Consider the following 19,121-nt stretch of genomic DNA (forward strand, 5'->3'; position numbering starts at 1 on the left):
TTTTAAAAAGTAAAACAAATTTAAAATGGGCCAACTGACAAATGATAAGGTGTTAAATTTTAACCCGAATACATTTGCACTGATCAACTTTTCAATGCACTCTGTATGAGAACAAGGCTATTCACATCTCTGTTCTATGGCCTAAGAGGATTTACCAGGCCCACATAGGGGCCCTGCAAATGGATTTTGGCCTTTCACTGTTATCCATAACATTCTGCCAAACAGATGCTCAGAATTTAAGCCGATACCATTCCCTCCTCCTCAGATTTTATTCACAATCTCTGAGTCACATAGACTGGTGTGCCTTTTGTGTGGACTTAGTTGATTCATCACTTATGTGGCTGTTTTATGACACGTCTTTAAGGCTCCAGATGCTCTTCTGATAGCCAGGCACCATGTGGCTTCTTCACCACATGTTTCTTTACGTTTTAGCGCCCGTTAGCTTACTTACCCATTAAACTTACGCTCAGCACCCGTTTCTTTACAAGGACAAGTATCGAGTAGAGCTACATCCTAAGAACTAATTGTTCTTAAATCAGGACCATGATTACATGCGAGTTAAAAATCCATTCGTGGGTCTATGTTTTCTTTTTCTCCCCATGGGTCTATGGTTTTTATGGCCTTGGTTCATTTTCAGAAACATCCTTATCATTTTATTGGGGAATATTAGAAATCATCCCTATGGGGTATATGGTAACTCTATGACAGTGTCATTAATTTAGCCAATAGTATAGAATTTAAAACACTATTGAGAGAAGTATTCATGCTTACGATTACTTTGTAGACCAAAATACATGGATTGTTGACTTAGTACAGATTAAAAACTTAAGTAGCTGGACACTATTTACACAATGACGGTGAGAAATATGGCAAAGTTTTCAAGAACTGAATATACAGCTCCTGGTTGTTCTTCCAATTCCTTGACAATTTTCTCTGCCCCTTTTTCTCCTGTTTCCTTATTCTAAAATTCTGGACCATGTCATTCTTAGACCTTGTTGCTGTTTATTTTTCTGATTGTTCTTTTAGCAGATTAATATTTTGATATTTGTCTTTAATCTCACTAATTCAGCTTTCAAACGATTCCAGTCTACCCTTTTGTACTTTTAATTTATTATTTCTGGAACCTTAGTATTTATCTTCTGGAGATTTCTATTTGATGTTTTCGATAATGGTTTCTAGTTTTTCATTTATCAGTTCTTGTGTTTTCTTGATTTCTCCTAGTTTTTAAAAAAATTTTATCCACAGCTTTCTTGAACTTTCTCTCAAGTCAATGAGATTATTTTAAAATAATTCTAATTCCTTACCAGATAATTCTAAAGCCATTTCTTCCTCAGGAAGGTTTCCTGGCCCTGCATTTTGGCCACTTGTTTGAACCACTCTGTCTTATTCGTTACTGAGATGATACTGTCTGTTGTCTCTGAGGCACTGTGGTGGTGGTGGTGGTGTTATATTTATGTGGTGTGTATGCTGGTGTGTTCTTGGGCACTCAACCTGCTTCCAATTTGGTATAGTTGAGAATGTGAGTGTGTACAGATTGAAGCTTAAGTAATGCAGTTAAGGGTAGATTTGACAGATGTGTTGGCCAATGTCTATCACTGTTCAAGTAAAGAAGGAGTAGGTAGGGGCAGATTCACACTTCATACATTCCACATTCCAATCATTAATGGGCATCTGTAGCTAGCTATTTTTCATTCTGAGCATCGCAAATGAAGGTCTGAAAACTTTGCTCCACCCATCTTATAGTGACAGTCATCTTACAGTGACAGTTCTACTTTGAGGAAGCAATCCTTCTCCAGTCATTGCGTGTCTTCAACCTGAGGGACTAACTCACCTTCTGCCACTTTATTAGACAATACTCCACTGCTGTCCATAAATTTTTCAAAATTGATGCCTTTTCCTTCTTCCTACTCTGTCTCAAGTTTGGAAGCTCCATTGATACCTATCCACCATGAGTGACCCTACTGATATTTGAAGGTAAGTCGCTAACTAGAGGGTAAATACTACTAAAGTGAAGAAAAAGGCAATGTACAATAATAGGAGGTCAGAACAACAATAAAAAAAAGAGGGCAGCAAAAATGATCAAATCAACAGAAGACACTAGGAAGAACACAAGCATTAATGGCAACAAACGTAAATACAATTACCATAAATGCACAAATCTGCAGTAACTGTAATAATATTAATCTGTAAGTGAATACATAAACATGCAAGCTGAGCAGAGATTGTAAAGCAAATGGGACCACACTCATGAATATAAATAAATATGCATATATGACAAAGTATTTCTACAAATATATTTGCATGTGCTGCAAATACACCTATAAATATGCAACATACAGGGTGAAAAGTCGTGAAAACTTCTTAACCATAATCAAACACCTTAAGGGCTCAGGAACATCGTCTCAGCAGGCACTAAGCCAACTGGCATCATACAGTCCAAAAACACTGTGTTCTAAAACTACTTTGGTGAGTGTGACTAGGGCCTAAAAGTGTGTGAACCATGTAAGGTACAACTATTAGTTTCTCCCACTCCCGAACAACACAAAGTAAAGAAAATCAAAGATACACAAAAGAATTTGGTCCAAAGAATCGATCATGTGAACCCTAGCTGCAGTGACCCTGACCTGAGAGCAGAATTTGATAGCCCCCAGGTCCCCCCCCCCACACACACACACACTGCTCTGAAAGTGATTACAGTAAGAGTCCTGAACAGAGTGGCAAAAATGTGGGATAAAACTAAAAATCATATAAAGATTAGGATTACTGTTCTGATAGAGAATGATTGAGCCCTGAGACTACGTATGTCCTTTAGACATCCTTCAAACCTGGAAATGAACTCACCCTTCTGGCTCAACTTTCAAATAATAGGCAGGCCTCTAAGTTGAACAGTAACAACAGGGAATGTGCCCTTTAGAATAGTAATCAACCACGTGAGATCAAAGGGCAACATCCACCCAGAAATAAAGTTCACAAAGCAGTGCGTGGAAGGACAAAGGGAAATAGTAAACGCAGGAAACTGGTGGGAAGCGTGCTGCTACATTGGGAGAACGGCAATTAATGTTAAAAAAAAAACCTGTATGAATTGAATGAAAAGCCAATTTGTTCTGTAAACTTTCACACAAAGCCATTTAATCATGATACAAGCCACTAAATGGCTACTTCCTTTCCTTGCCCTAATGACTTGAGAAACTTGCACGTATCGCATCTCACATGTCCACTGCTACGGGTTTGCTCAGCCTGAGCGTCAGTAGAGCAAGTCTCTCACCGTTACTACTCAATTATTTTTCCAGATAAACTTAAAAGGGCAGTTTTCATTTTTCTGTTAAGCTCCTTTCGAGATTGTTTGACTGGAATTTAAAACTACTGTGCACTAGATATTTCTACCCACGTGTACAGAATGTCTGCCATTAGTGATCTTGCAATGTTCTACTATTTTTACTGCTGTTACAGATGAGATCTGGAGATTTGGAGACCATCTTTCCCACATAAAGATGAATAGTCTTATGTTTGCTTCTGGTTCAGGACGCTGCCTGTGAGGCAAACGGGTTCCACACCATCTTTATCTATGGCAGCCTTGTACTAGGTTTTAATAACATGCAGGATGTGAATAAAATATTTACGTTCAATGATCTATTATTGTGATAAGCTATACTTTTCCTTGTTTGATGGTAACTTGTATTCTTTCAATGTGATAAAACCATACCATGGTTATAAACTGACAACTTTCGAGAATGTTCTGTCTCTCTAGAGATTTACTGAACCTAATGTTAATCTTGGAGGGCCCCACAACTTAGCACACAGTCTCAAAGTATCTCTCTCAAAATAATGATTTATTAACTTAAGGGAAAAATAGTAATTTTATAGTGGAAAAATCTGGCAGACAGCACCTTAACAACACCAGTGATCAAAGTTAACATTACTAGTAATAAATCGTCTTGAACCATGTACCTTGGAGTGATACCCAAGTACTTCAGTGCGATAAGGTAACAAGAGTCTAGTCTATTACCTCTTATTTCAAAAACTATCCACAGCCCCAGTATAATCATAAGACAACATTAGACAAACTCAAATAGAAGAGCACGTTACAAAATGACTGACCAATACTCTTCAAAAGTGTCACAAAAGACACGGAAAGAATGGAATTGTCAGAGGCGGCTACTCAAGGCAACATGAGATCCTGGACTGGATCCTGGGAGAGCAAAATACCACAGGTGGAAAACAATGGTCCAATCAATGCATAGAGTGTTCAACTAACTGTGAAACTCAGAGTGTTCATTTCTTTAGTTTGACAAACCGACTATGATTATCTGAGATGGCAATGTTTGGGGAAGCAGAGTAGAGTGTATCACCATAAAATTCCCTAATCACTGTCCCTGAGTAGATTCTGACCCCATAGGACAGAGTATAAATGCCAGTGGATTAGAGGTTATTAATCTTTATGAGGGCATAAAGTCTCTTCTTTCTCCCCGGAGCAGCTGGTAAATTCACACTGCTGATCTTACAGTTAGCAGCCAATGTGGAACCCACAACAGGGCAAGCAGGGTTAGAAGCGTTATCACAGTAGGGGGACATCCAAATTAAAATCAAAGGCAGATGGGGTATGGTCAAGGGAGTTCCTGGGCAAAGCTTCCAGTTATTCTCCCCCAGTGGAGTTCTGACAGGACTAAGTCCTCCCAACAACTATGTATAAACAATAGGCATGGAGTATCACTAGCCAGGGAAGCTCTTCCACAGTCTAAACTTATCTCCAAGCAAGGGTTCTGGAAAAGAGGCTGTGGACCTACATTCCTCTGTCATTCATAAGGTTATATTACTTCTACAGGGTATTTCAGAGAAGACACGTGGGTAACAGAACGTAAGTCTTTACATTTATAAGAAAATGTTTCTACTGTAAAAAAAGCCCCCAAAGATAATAACTTACAGAAACACAAAGATAAAGTAACCTGTTAAAAGTACACCACAGTAATGCAAGTTCCAGTTTAACACACTTGACAACCAACCCATTTCTTCTTCAACAATTATACGAAGGGAGTCGACTCCGACTCCTGTCGACCCTGTGCACAACAGCACAAGACACGCACGGTCCTGCGCGTCCTCACAATTGCTCTGACGGCTGAGACCACGGCTGCAGCCACTGTGCCAACCCTGCTCATCAAGGGTCTTCCCCCTTTTTGCGGCCCTTGCACTTTACCAAACATAAAGGGAGAGACGCAGACTATTTCAGAACCACTAATAAATAATAGCATGTAAACCTTATTTGGATTCTGATTAGAAAGACAGTTATAAAAAATTAAAAGTGAGACAAATCAAAGTTTTAAACACTTGCTAAATACTGGTATTAAAGAAGTACTGTCAAGTTGTAAAGGCATGGCAACAAAAACGAACCTACACTTTTTAAGTGTCTATTTTTAAATGGTAATGCTGAAATATTTGTTTAAAAATAAAACAAAAACCCCACCTCTACCGGTGTCACTCTGATTCAATGCCGTGAATTTCATGTTTTATTTATCAGAATGCTTGTCATATTCCTTTTGTCAACTTCAAGCTTATTTGCCAGATGAACAAAAGGTCTTTTGTTCATTGTGTGGTATGTGTTCTTTCCTTCTACAAATTTTTACCACCACCGCCAGACTCTCTTGTCTCTACAAGCCCTATTTTGGTCATCTGTGAACCGTGGAGGTAACCCTTCCTACAGTTTTGCTGTTAGGTGCCATCAAGTTGGTTTCCACACACAGCGACCCTCTGTACAAAACACTTGTTATTCGTCCTCCTCACAGCTGTTTTGTTTGCACTCACTGTTGCCAGTTCACCTACCTGGTAAGACGGTCTGCCTCTTTTTTAATGACCCCCTACTCTAGCAAACATGATGCCCTTTACCAGGGGCTGGTCTTTCCTGACATGTCCAAAGTAGGTAAGATGAAGTCTTGCCATCTGCCCTTGTAAGATGCATTCTGGCGGTACTTCTTGAAGCACAGATTTGTTCTTCTAGAAATTAGTGGTACTTTCCTTTTTCATTGACAACTTTCACATGCCTACTAAGTAAATGAAGAGGCCGTGGCTCAGAAGTCAGGGACACGTTAAGTCCACAAAGTTGTACCCTGGCTCTTCAATACATTAAAAAGGTTTTGTACAGCAGATCTGCCCAATGTTCTATGTAGTTTGATTTCTTGATGGTTATTTCAATGAGCACAGATTAGATCCAAGCCAAATGAAATCCTCCAGAACTTCAATGTTTCCTCCATCTTCCATGATGTAATGGATTAGACCAGTTGTGTTTCGTTTTCTTTACATTGACTTCCAATCAGTACTAGAGCCTTTGATTTTGATTTCATCACTGCTTTAATTCCTGGCATTCTGCAAGCAAGGTTATGCCTTCTGCATATCACAGGCTGTTATTAAGCCTTCCTCCAATTGTATGCTGAGCTCTTCTTTATAGTCCAGCTTCTCAAGAGTATTTGTCCAGCTGAATGAATAATGATGGTGACAGAATATAACTGACATGTACCTTCCTTGATTTTAAACCTCACACTAGTTCCTTGTTCTACATGAATAACTGTCCTTTGGAACGTACATAGATGCCACAAAACATTCAAACGTCCGGAAATTCCCATTCTTCTCAATATTATCTATAGTTGGTTATGATCCACACAGTCAAAGGTCTTTGCTTACTCAACAAAACAGACGTAACAGCTTTCAGGTATCCTCTACTTTCAGCATCTGACAACAGCAACGATAACCCTCATTCCATTCTTTTCTGAATCTGGCTAGAATTTCTGGTTGCTCCTTGTTGCTGTACTACTGTAATTTTACTTGTATATGATATTAATGACATTGTTTAGTACTTTCCTAAATCACAATTACTATTGACATGTACAATGTTCATTATACGAAAGTATCTGCTTTTAGGAAATTGATTAACAAACTATTTTTAAAGCCATGTTAATAATTGAAGGCAAGATATAAAATATTATGGATCTTAGACAGGCAGCCTGGGTGGCTCAGTTTATGCTGGACTAAAACCCAAACAGTTGGCAGTTTCATAGGAAAAATGTCTGGCAATCAATCTGCTTCCATGAGGATGACAGCCAACAAAGTCTTCAGCCGCTCAGTTCTAGTCTGCCACACATGGTGTCACCTGGAGTGGTGGGAATCAATTTGATGGCAACGGGGTTTTTCGACCTACATGCCCACTGACATGTTTAAATTAGTAGAGACAAATGAATAAAAAAGGAAAAAAGTAGATGGGAAAACTCAGGTATTAAAAGAATCCAATGTTATGATTTTTCCCATTTCTTTTAATCACTGTATATATACCATGATAACATGTTCACAACAGACTTGCACGAGGTTATAAAAGCTCAGTCTCACTTGGTCCAAACAGTCTATGTAAATTTCAAATGAAGTACTGACTCTTCACAATGATTTCAATACCACGCTGAACTCTAAACCACATGCAGCTCACGATGCCACCAGACTTTCACGCCCAGTGTCTTCTCAATTCCAAAGGCCATTTGTGGACAAGTTTCCAACTCTGCTTAACTTACACCTGGCCTATTTTGCTCACCTAACTTCAGGGTTTGCTCATGACTTCGGGTTAATTTTGAAAACTTCCAAGTGACAGGAGTATATAACTCCCACCAGCTGCTTTTTTTTTAATTTAAGTAAAACATGTCCATACTGATGCTGGGGATTTTGTTTCTTTTTTCTTTTTCCTAAGTTGATGAAACTAAGGAACTGATGAGAGATATAAGAGCAGTTAGAACATAAAAGTCATATAAAGACTATAAAAATGCCTATTCTATTTGTTTCTTCTGTGCTTAATTAGTTGACAAGAAAACTTTTCCAGGAGAAGAAAACAGACCTGAGAAACTAACCACTGAAACACACACATCCTCACCTGCATTGTTCCCAGTTCCTTTCTGCTTTTTTTTCTTGGCTAGTTGAATAGCTCGGTAATCAGTTCTTGCTGAGCCCCCACTTTCCTGAGACCAAAGAAAAGTTTGTCAGTCACTGGATCTAAACAGCAAAGGAAGGGTAGCAGGTGGACTACTGACGTTTAGAAGTCTGCTCCTTGTATACATTAAAGCTCAAATAATCATTCTAGTCTCTCCAGCAGAGGCATAGAAAGAATCAAATGCCACATCCAACTAAGTGAGAGCTAAACAAATTCACAAGTGGAACAATATACAGAATTTTATTATCCAGAGAAGCAAAGTTTATTTCTCCAGCCTAAAACATATTAAAATATATTACATAGAAATGTATAAGATGAATTACACACTTCTCTGCTTTCTGAAGTGTATAAGCAGCCTTCCCCTGGGGACTCAGGGTTAATTTACTGCTGGATTTCCCAACATCCTCAACAATATGCCACAAAACATTATCTGTACAGCAGACTGGGGAGCTTCTTGTTTCCATATCCCCTGCAGAGGTCTCCTTGGCAAGAGCTACCAAGTCTCATGCGCGAAAACACTAGTTACTGCATTCAGAAAGTTTACTGAGGAAGTCCACCAAACACCTGTTTGTAACTCCAGGAATGTTTCAAATAAAAATGGCTTAATAGTCAGTACTGCACAAAAGAACGAACTACCCTCAGCAATTTGTGGCATACCTGAGACCCATTCACCACATACCATTTGTACTCAAGAGAAGCGAGGCTGCCCAAGGTCAAACTTCTAGCAAAAAAAACGAACATGGGATAAGGATCAAGGTCTTGCTAGCTCTTCCCGCCTCCCCTCAGAGTCCCGATTCTGGAGATGGTGTGAAGTGTAAAACTACTAAGACACTAAGTCCATGCCATGGGAACAGATCTCCCCCTTTATCTCTTAATTGTAGTCCATCTCCAAATTCTTGCCCATTTAGCAACTGTGTGATAATCTAAGCAAATGCTAGAATTATGGCTATGACGGTGACAAAATAAGATACCAAAAAAGGAGAGACAAAGAAAAGGTACTTCTTTCAAACTGAAAATAAAAAACTGGCTTCATGTTAAATCAGTGAGTAGGTTCTCTCACAATTCTAATGGAAAAGATTGAACATTTTTGCACAGAATCAATGTTGCCATTGAATTTGACCTATGCCACAGAGAAAATGATGTGATCATTCCCATCTGAGACTGAAGAAACAGATTATTCTACGTTATATTAAATGCATAATTGATATAAAGTATATTAAACGTTCAGTCTCAAAACTGGAGCATTTACAATTCTTTAGGCATGAAGGTTCAGAAATTATGTCCTTTTAATAAATTCTAATTTAAAAAAATTTGACATGGTTTTAAAGTTTACGGTAAACCTTTAGAGATAGTTTACATTGTAATTCCTCTTTCTCTGATCATTAGCAACCCTAAGGTCATCTTACTATGTAAAACACATAAAGGCAAACCATTGAATATTATGAAATAACCTTTTTTGTCCAAGAATAGAGTATCATGGAGTAACGGAATTCAACAGGACCTTAGAAATCATCTAGTCAAGCCTGCACCCCATTTTAGAAATAAGTGAGAATTTAAGGCTCAGATTCATTAAGTGATTTGCTCAAGGTTGTGAAAACTAGTCAGTTCCAGACTCAAAATCAGAATTCAAATTCCAAACTTGTAGGCCAGAGCACTGTCTTCTTTTGTTAACCAGTAAGAAATGTCTGCATATAAATGATTAATCCAGAATGTCCTCAAACTTGAGTGTAACAGGAGTGAGCTATGTGGTGGTGACTGAATATAGCACTCATACCAAATACAAGTTGCCAGGCACTGCACCGAGGTCTGTGTCTTTCTGAGAACTGCAGTTCTTTGCCGGGTCGGAGAGCGCACACTGGGACACCACTTTGCCTCTTTCTTGTGGCCCAGCATCTGGGCCAGGAGGCAAACTCTGCTCCATTTTGATTGGAGCCAGCAGTTCTGGGACATGGTTGTTTCCACTGGGGCTGGTTGAAGGGGTTGGTGTGAATATGTTCAATGCTGCATCATTGCTGGAGGTCAAAGCCTGTGGGTCGTGACTCAAATTCTTCACAGGTAGGGATACCAGGCAACCCAATGCTTCTGCACTTACAGTTTGCACATCATCTGAATTTAAGTTGCTCTGCTGAAGAACCGTGGCTGCTGACCCAAGCATCAGGGGGCTATCCAGACTGGGAGAAATGTCACTATTGGCAACGAGCACCAGAGGGTCCATTTGTCCCAAGGAATTGTTTACAGGAAGGTTTCCTCCCAGAGATGAGCTCATAGAATTAACATCAATAGTCAAGATTCCAGAGTTCACCAATGTCATGTCAGATGCGACTGTCGAGCTACTGCTATCACCAGATGCACTAGAGAAGAGAGACACTAGGTCTATATTATTGAGCTCACTTTGTCCTGGGCTGGTAAGTTCACTGCTGGGTGTAAGAGAACTTGCAGCTTCTAGGTGAGTTAGAATATCTGAAAAAAGAATAAAGTTTCCAGTTACTATATGATCTCAGAAGACTAACAAATTTTGTTTCTGCTCAAGATGTTAGCAAGTGACTGTCAAGGCTATCACTCTTCATGTCACTTGCTGCCTAGTTATGACTGACGGGGACGCCCTCCTCCAGACATCAAAGAGGATCGAGACGCCCAACCAAAAGACAGGATGGTCATCGGTGTGCTATTTACACACATCCTTTCAAATTCCCAAGCCAGCAGGGACTCTTCCAAACCAAGGAAATACAGAGAGAAAATAACTCTGACAAAAGTCACAGTAATCGGTAACACTAAGGAGTCAGTTACAAGCGGGACTCTGGCTCTGAGTATGCTTGGAATGAGCTTATTATGTTAGCTATCTCTCATAACATTCTACAATCTCACTCCACAACTAGCTGCTGCCCTATCTGGAGGTGGCCAATAGGAACAAAACTTTTCTGCAGAGCCTGATGCAAAGCTCTAGCTAAACACATGGAACTTGGACATCAGGCTCACCCCAGTTCCCCAGACCTGTGTTCAGCTCATTGAAGTTTTCCTTGGTGGTGGTTGGTCTAGAATCCAATCACTGCACTCATTGTGACTCATTTCCCTAAGCACTGTCTTTCCAAACTCAAGCAACTTTCTTTTCCCTTCCCTCTTGCTCTCGCAAGCAATGCTTATCTTGAAGGCAGAGCCCTGTCTGACCCATCTCTGTACTCTCAGCACCTAGCCAGTGCTTGACCCATAAGCAACATTTAATGATTATATGCAGTAGAAGGAATTCTAATAGATACGTCTTCACTTGGAGTCTCTAGGAGTCACTTGGAGTCTCTAGTCACAGAAATAACTAGGCAGTAGGCACCTTTTGACCAGAACAGTCTTCAGGATATTAGGACTATTTGTTAATCATTTAAGCAACTGAAGCCATCAGAAGACCATTGGGAGAATAAATGTCACATATTTCAAAAAAGTTTTCAATGAATAGTCAGGTTGTATCATACATATAAGCACATACCAATCATACCAATCTAGGGCCTCTTTTTTATATACCAAGCAAACAGGAAAATAGGAGCAAAATTAATTTGAGCAATAAAGCCTCCACATTATTCTTTCTCAAGAAAACTCTAGCTGTGGCTATTATATTTTTAATGCATCCTGTGAAAGATACCTAAACCCCAAAGGAAAACTCGAATTCATAATATATCTCCTCTAGTTGTCATATTACTTTAATTTTATAAAAACAACCATTTTTTTCCAATAAAGTGAGTCCAGGTAGCACAAGTGGTTTACAATAGACTTTTACCTGAGGTCACCAGGAGTCTGGGACTGACTCAGCAAACATTTTGAAAGAAAATGTTTTGTTTTTTTTAAGAAATTAAAAATTCTGCATTACACATTTAACATGGATTCTCACTCTGAAAACTACTTAAATTATCTTCCCATTTTAAAGATGAACTGGGCTCAAAGGATGTCACATAGCTGGGAAGAGCCACAACCCCTGGGAACTATTCAATCCACACCATGCTGCTGCCTGTCAAACAGATGGCAGTAAGAAGTTGCTAGTCAGCAGCCCCGACTACATGGTGTGTGAGTAAGTAATCTTGTCCTTAGCCTGGAAAGTCTGCTACCCAGACTCACACAATGTCTTGCCTGTTAAGACTACAAACAAGACCCCAGGGGCAAGTGTCTAGTCCCATGCCTAATAGAACTGTGCTCCCAAACCTTCCTCTCTAAACTCATATGGGCCATTGTATATTCCCTCTCTCTGATCTCTCCCCTTTCCAAGCCCTCACATCCCCACCACCAGATTCTTACGATCTTCCAAACGCTACTACCTCCCAAAGAAAACAAACCTTAGCAGTCTGGAATCAGCTCAAAAGATCAACCGAGAAGCTGGATTTGAGTGCCATAGCCTAGAATGAATGATAGGACTTCTGAAGAAGTCAGAATCAAAGGGCACAGAAATTTGGGAGGGATAGGCTGAGAACTCAGGACAAAGGTCACAATAGAAGAAAGATGTAGAAGACACATGCTAGGAAAAACCAAACAAGTGCAAGATGGAAAATTCTTCATGAAAGCACTTTAAAGACAAGGGAGGAATTAGAAGTTAGAGGCAAAGAAGTGGCAGGAAAGCCTAAAAAAAGGGCACTATGCTTAGTAAGACTTTGAATAACTTGAGCCAAGAACTGGGCAATGTCTGAAATGAGGTGAGAAGAAAGTGACGCTCTTTTTGCTTCTCTCCACCTAGGGGGTAAAAAAGCCCTCTTACATGTGTCAGGTATATACATCATTATCACTCTAAGAGACATATAAAATGATAGGACCTTGGCGCAAGTTGTGCTGTTTGGCTACATGATTCTTCATGCTGTGTTTGGACGTGAACTGTCTATTACAACTGGAAACTGGGCAGCGGCTTTTTGAAGTGCCCACATCCTGGACATGCTTCTTAGAGTGAATGTACAGACTACTGCGAGCAGAGAAACGAGCACAGCATCCTGGAAAAAAAGGGAGAATGAACGTGAAACTCGAGTGCTATCAGGACATCAGTATCACAGAGGAAGCATTCAAAATGCAGTGTGGATAGCTGCACAATGGGAACAATGCAATCAATGCCACTCAATAATGCAGGTTAAAAGCTGTTAAATGAAAATTAAAGTTAGAAAAAGGAAGTATAACCATCTCATCAACCAAAGCCATCAGGCACTGCATCACCATGCCTTGGCTGCCAGTGAGAGAACAGATAACCCTAGGAGCAGCAGCACAGCACTGAATACAGAAAGCAACGTGCTTTTTACAGGCTAAGAAATACAGTAAAACCCTTAGGGAGAAAAAATGTTTTATCAACCTTAGAAGACACATGATCTTGGACAAGTTAACTTCATACCTGCTTCTTTACCCAAAGCAGTTGGAAAAATTAAGTCATACAAAATACACATGTTCTTCCACATTGAATATCAATCACCTTAATTATGGCATTACTACACAAATAACCCATCACTTGTCTGTCATTCACAATACAGTGGTGGCTTGAGCCACTCCTCTGATGGTGGAAGGTATGCCGTGGGTATTTCAAATACTAGCACAGGGTCACCCACAGGGAGATTTCTGCAGAACTTATGAACTCAAAAAGAACAGAAAGGCCTGAGGACTTACTTCTGAAAATTGTTCTTGTTTGGTACCATCTAATGTGTTCAACACACAGCAATTCTATGTACAACACACAGCACACTGCCTAGTCCTTCCCCATCCTCACAATCATTGCTGTATTTGAGCCCACTGGTGCAGTCACTCTATCAATTCATCTCATTCAGCATCTTCTGCTTTTTCACTGGCCCTCTACCACACACCGTGTCTTTTTCCGGGGTGAGTCTCTCCCGACAATAAGCCCTAAGGACATGACAAAGTCTCACCACCCTTGCTTCTAAAGGAGCATTCTGGCTGTAAGAGATAGGTTGTTCAGCCTGCCGATGGTGCTTTTAATATTCTTGGTCAACACCATAATTCAAATGTATCAATTTTTATCAGATTTCTTTACTCAATGAGTACAGCTTTTGGCTCACCTATGAGGTGATTGGAAATACCATGGCTTGGGACAGGTGCACCAGTCTTCAAAGTTAAATATTTGCATTATAATATTTTAAAGAGAACTTTTGCATCAGACTTGCCCAATCCAATATCATTTGATTTTTTACATAGTTTTATTGACATATAATTCACAAATCATACAGCTCAAGGGTTTAAAATATATTAAAAAGAGTTGTGAAGCACCATTTGATTTCTTGACTGATGTTTCTATCTGGTGAGGGCCACGTATAGTCACCCTTATGTTGGTAGAAAAAGCAATTTGAAAAGAAGTCACTGAGCTTGCAAAATTCTATCACGTGATCTATAGCTGTTTCTATCACCAAACCACCGATCCTTTCTCATTTCCTAATTTCACATTCCTAATTACCAATAACTCATCAATGCATTTTGATCGCATGCTTGATCAATTTCAGACTGCAGGAGTTGGCAAAAATCTAATTTTTTCATTTTGGGCATTATTGATTGGTAGAAGAAATCTGAGTAATACTCCTATTAGTCTTCCTTGAAAACTCACTGACATGGGGTTGATTCTGACTCATAGCAACCCTACAGAACAAGAGTAGAACTGCCCCGGTGGGTCTCCAAGGCTGTAACTCTTTAAAGGAAGAGAAAGTCGCATCTTTCCCCTTGTACGAGTGTTAACATTATCCAATCACTAACAGCATTGTACTTCAGGACACCAAAACTCACTGCCATTGAGTAAATTCTGATTCAGTGACCCTACAGGACAGTGTAGAACTGCCCCTGTGGGCTTCTGAAATTGCAACTCTTCATGGTAGTAGAAAGTCCCATTTTTCTCCTGCTAAGCCATTGGTAGTTTTAACTGAACTTGTGGTTAGCAGCCCAACATGTAACCCACGACACCACCAAGGCTCCTGTATTTCAGTATCGATCTTGTAAACAAAAGTGTGTGTGTGTGTGTGTGTGTGTGTGTGTGTGTGTGTGTATGACAAATGTAAGTCATTTCTCTTTGATTGTCATTCTTGGCATAGTACCAAGAGATTGCCCAATGCAAAATGGCCAACATCAGTCCACGTCAGCTCACTAATGCCCAGGATCTCAATTTGTGTGTGTTCCATTTTTTATTCCCATTTTCTAAGACTGATACTTCACACATCCCACATTCTGGTGATTAGTGAAGTCTGCAGTTGTTTCTTCTTGTTGTCACTTGTGCCCTATCAGCCAAGTGACAGTCCTGTACTTTGTCATCCACATCATTAAGGCGGACTCTACTTACAGGAGGCAGCTCTTCTGCAGTCTTGTTCTGAGTGCCTTCCAACCTGAGGGGCCCATCTTATGGCGCTATTGTCAGACAATGTTCCAGAGCTATTCATGAGGTCAATCTTTTCAGAAGTCGATCTTCAGAGCTTTCTTCCTAGCCTATTCCAGTCCTGAAGTTCTGATGAGACCTGTCCACCATGGGTGACCTGCCGGTATTTGAAATAAGAGTGGCATAGCCTCCAGCCTCAGAGCAACACACTAGCCATCACTGCCTGACAAGCACGGACTTCCAAAAATGGGCAGTGAAACTATGGACTTCAAACAAGATTGTTTGCTGTAGTGCTGGAAGATCAACCTCCTGGGTTAGAAGGCACTTTAAATACAGGGGTCACAACAACAATCCTGCAGACGAAGCTGAACTGGGCCACGTTTCAGCCTGTTACACAGGGAGTGTTTCACTGGCTCCCATGGGTTGGGAGTCGGTTCAATGGCAGCTAACAACACGAATGACAATAATCCTGTGATAGGTAGAGCTGGGAGCCATCTCAGCACCAAAGCCACCCTTCTCATTTTACCACTACGAGGCAAATGCCCAGGAGCCATGTAATGGTCTTAGAGAGCGAGAATTACAGCAAAGGCATGCAGACACACTTTTCCAAAAAGCTTCCTACCAAAAGCAACTCTTACTCACCACAGGAACAGTCCCTCTGTTCTGACCAATAGTAAGTTTGCATTAAAGTATAAATATAAACATATACATATTTGTTAACCCCTGGTATCAGTAATATAAAATGAAAGAACCAGGAAAAAGCCAATTCTTACCAAGTGGAAGTAAAAGAACCGAGACTTCCACATTCTCTAAGCTCTTGGACCACCCCTCTGGCACCAGCCCTCTCCTTCTCCTTAGTACTCTTCTCTCCCCCATTTGGGTTCAGCAAGTCACTGTTTCACAAAACTCAAGAACTGCACTTAGAGTTCAGTGGTTTATTAAAGAACAGAATACAACTCAAAAACAGGAGGTGGAAATAGGTAGGCAAAATCTGCCTTCTTCAGTACAAGACAGCTTTCTCAGCTCCCCTCAGCCTCAAGAGCAGGCTCCTCCGGACACTCTCAGGGCAGCGTTCTCTTGCTCCTGCTGCCTGTCACCACTGGTTCTGTCACTGCGCCCATTCTAGATCTCTCACTTTCTTCAGTGATATGGTCTTTGACTGGTGTTAAAGCTCTTATAGGAAGTTGCCTGCCTCCCCGCCCCCCCCCTCCCCCTCTCTCTGTTGTTTCTCACTTTGTTCTTCCTTCTGCTTTCCAAACGTTTCTTTCTACTGAGGGGTTAGCTGCTTAATACACAACTCCTTTTCAACTTCCAGGTACCCCCTCGCCCTCCTAGCAGGTTCCACAAACTAACCAATCCTCTCTGTAGGCCAGGGATACTTTATTTGTAAAGTATCCAACTATCTTCTTTGTAACTTACCCTGGGAAAGGAAAACCTTAGGGTAGAAAACTAGGCTTTACAAGGGAAACTGTTCAAGTGCTGTTCCAAAGAACCAAAGCCTAAAGCCAAGTAAAAGAAGGAATCTAGTTTGCCAACGCTAGGCACCTGTTGTACTGACTCAAGAACTATCAGCAAGACGCCAACACTGTTTCTTGATGAAAACCCTAACTAAGATTGAACTAGAAATTCCTCAATATGGTCAGGACACATGAAAAGCCAAGAGTCATCAGCATTATACTTAATAAAGATAAGAGATTTCCCTTTGAATTCTGAAAAAGACAAAAGTACCAACTATTACTACTTCTGGGTAATATTAGAAGCCCTAGCCAGAATAATAAGAAAAAGAATTTAAAGATATCCAGATTGGAAAAGAACAAATAAAATGATCAGTATCCATGGATCCCATATGAGGGTAAGTCAAGAAGTTGCTACTAGAGTTTCAGGTCATACACATTGTTTATTCCAAGCAACACATTTAAACATGTCACTGATTAGTAGCTGGCCGCAAATAAGTTCTCTAACTAGTCAGAAACGTAATGGAGAATATCGGGTTAGGATTCAGAGCCACTGTTGATTCCCACTCAGTGTGGGCTTGTCAGACAGAATGCAACTGCCTCCAGAGGGTTTCCCAGGCCATGATCCTGTTTCCTTTGTGTAAGACACTTTTGTTTAGCCTTCTCCTCTGTGCTGAACCCTTTGTTTTTGTTTAAAGCGCTAAGGATAAAATAATAATAATACAGAGATAAAAATATAAATAATGAGTAAGAAAGAAAAGACCGCAATGAATATTTAAAAGGCAAGGGAAGAAATATTTGTCATGGAACAAGCAAGAAATACTTGCACCTAGAACAATTTCTGGTTGGGTCACAAGGGAGGACAACTGACCAAGTATCAAGTTTGATCCAGTATAATCACGATGACAATGATCTCTGATAGTAAGGCTGTTCAAGACCCTTGCCTGTGGCTAGAGGGGATCTGCCAGTGGCTTGATCTGACTAGATACTCTGCAGATGGGTTTTGGGCTCCCACTGTCCTCCATAGAATTCTACAAATTGGGTGTTCGCAATTTAGGCTCTGATACTTTTCCCTTTGTCATATTTCAATTTTGTTATTGTCGTCTTTGGAACACACAAGCTGGTGTACTTCTTCCGTATGGACTTAGATGACTCCTCCCTTAGATGGCTGCTTGTTTGATTACAAGTTTTTAAGACTCCAGACACTATTCTGATTGACAGCTGGGAACTATCTGCTTTCTTCACCACACTTTGCTGTAGCACCCTGACCTTCAGTGATCCTTTCATGAAGGTGAGTAAGGAGCAGAGGCCATCATCTTTACAGGAGCAGACTGCCAGGTCTTTTTCCCTGGAAAAGACACTGGTGGGTTTGAACTGCTGACGTTTCAGGTAGCAGCCAAGTGCTTACACACTGTGCCACTGATGCTACGCTGTGACTCAGCGTTCTGCTGAAGCTTCCTGTACTTGCTCGCCTTCTGTTTCAATCTTGCAGTCCTATAAGAACTCATGACGAAGTGAAAAATCTTGGCTGTTACCCTTCACAAGTTTTTGGTGTAGCTGGTTAAACACTTTGGCCTGCTGACTGCAAGGTCAGCAATTCAAACCCACCAGCCCCCCTACAAAAGATAGATGAGGCTTCCTACTCCCGTAGTTTACAGTCTCAGAATCCCAAAGTGGCAGTTCGACCCTGTCCTATAGGGTCGCTGTAATCGGAATCAACTCAATGTCAGTAAGTTTTATCTCAAAGGCAAGAATTCAGTTAATACCTGCAGCTGGAATACACACACAAGCCTCCAAGCAGAGAACAATCCGAGAAGCAAATGGCCTATCTCATAGGGCACACTGCTCCAGAAGATCCCTTCCCCAAAGCTCTATCTATAAAGCACCCCTTATGTTGCTCAAGGAAGCAGATATCGATGGGCATGGTTTAATTTGTCTTTCAGGCTGCTAGTACTCAATATCCCCACTCTCCCTTCTGCCCATCTCATGAATTGGCTTACTCTGTGACAGGCTGCTTGAATCATCCACTTTGCATGACCACCACCAGAGTGGCTGCTAACTGAAAGGTCAGCAGTTCGAAACCAACAGCCACTCCATTGGAGAAAAATAAGGCTTTCTACTCCTGAAAAGATTTACAGTCTCAGAAAACCACAGTAGTTCTACTCTGTCCTATAGGGTCACTATGAGTAGTAATCAACTCCATGGCAGTGAGTTTTGGTTTGGCTCCCAAATAAAATTTACCGTATATACTCGTGTATAAGCCGGGTTTTCCAGCACATTTTTTAAAATAATCATTTTATTAGGGGCTCATACAACTCATCACAATCCGTACATACATCACTTGTGTCCAGCACATTAGTACATATGTTGACTTCATCATTCTCACAACACCCGCCCT

At 40.6% G+C, this 19,121-nt stretch overlaps 1 protein-coding gene across 1 annotated transcript in view; it reads right to left on the reverse strand.

Moving 5' to 3' along the window:
* Window positions 1-19,121, reverse strand: part of ZXDC (ZXD family zinc finger C) — a 36,434-nt gene that overhangs the window by 8,375 nt on the left and 8,938 nt on the right. The window contains exons 6-8 of the mRNA XM_004702308.2: window positions 12,739-12,909; window positions 9,729-10,414; window positions 7,898-7,982 (exon numbers count right to left, since the gene is read on the reverse strand). Of these exons, the coding sequence (XP_004702365.2) occupies window positions 7,898-7,982; window positions 9,729-10,414; window positions 12,739-12,909 (942 nt within the window). The remainder of the gene's footprint in view (window positions 1-7,897; window positions 7,983-9,728; window positions 10,415-12,738; window positions 12,910-19,121) is intronic.

Source organism: Echinops telfairi, unplaced genomic scaffold (genome assembly GCF_000313985.2).
Source record: "Echinops telfairi isolate 266 unplaced genomic scaffold, ASM31398v2 ScPeMD7_31;HRSCAF=116, whole genome shotgun sequence".
Taxonomy (NCBI): domain Eukaryota; kingdom Metazoa; phylum Chordata; class Mammalia; order Afrosoricida; family Tenrecidae; genus Echinops; species Echinops telfairi.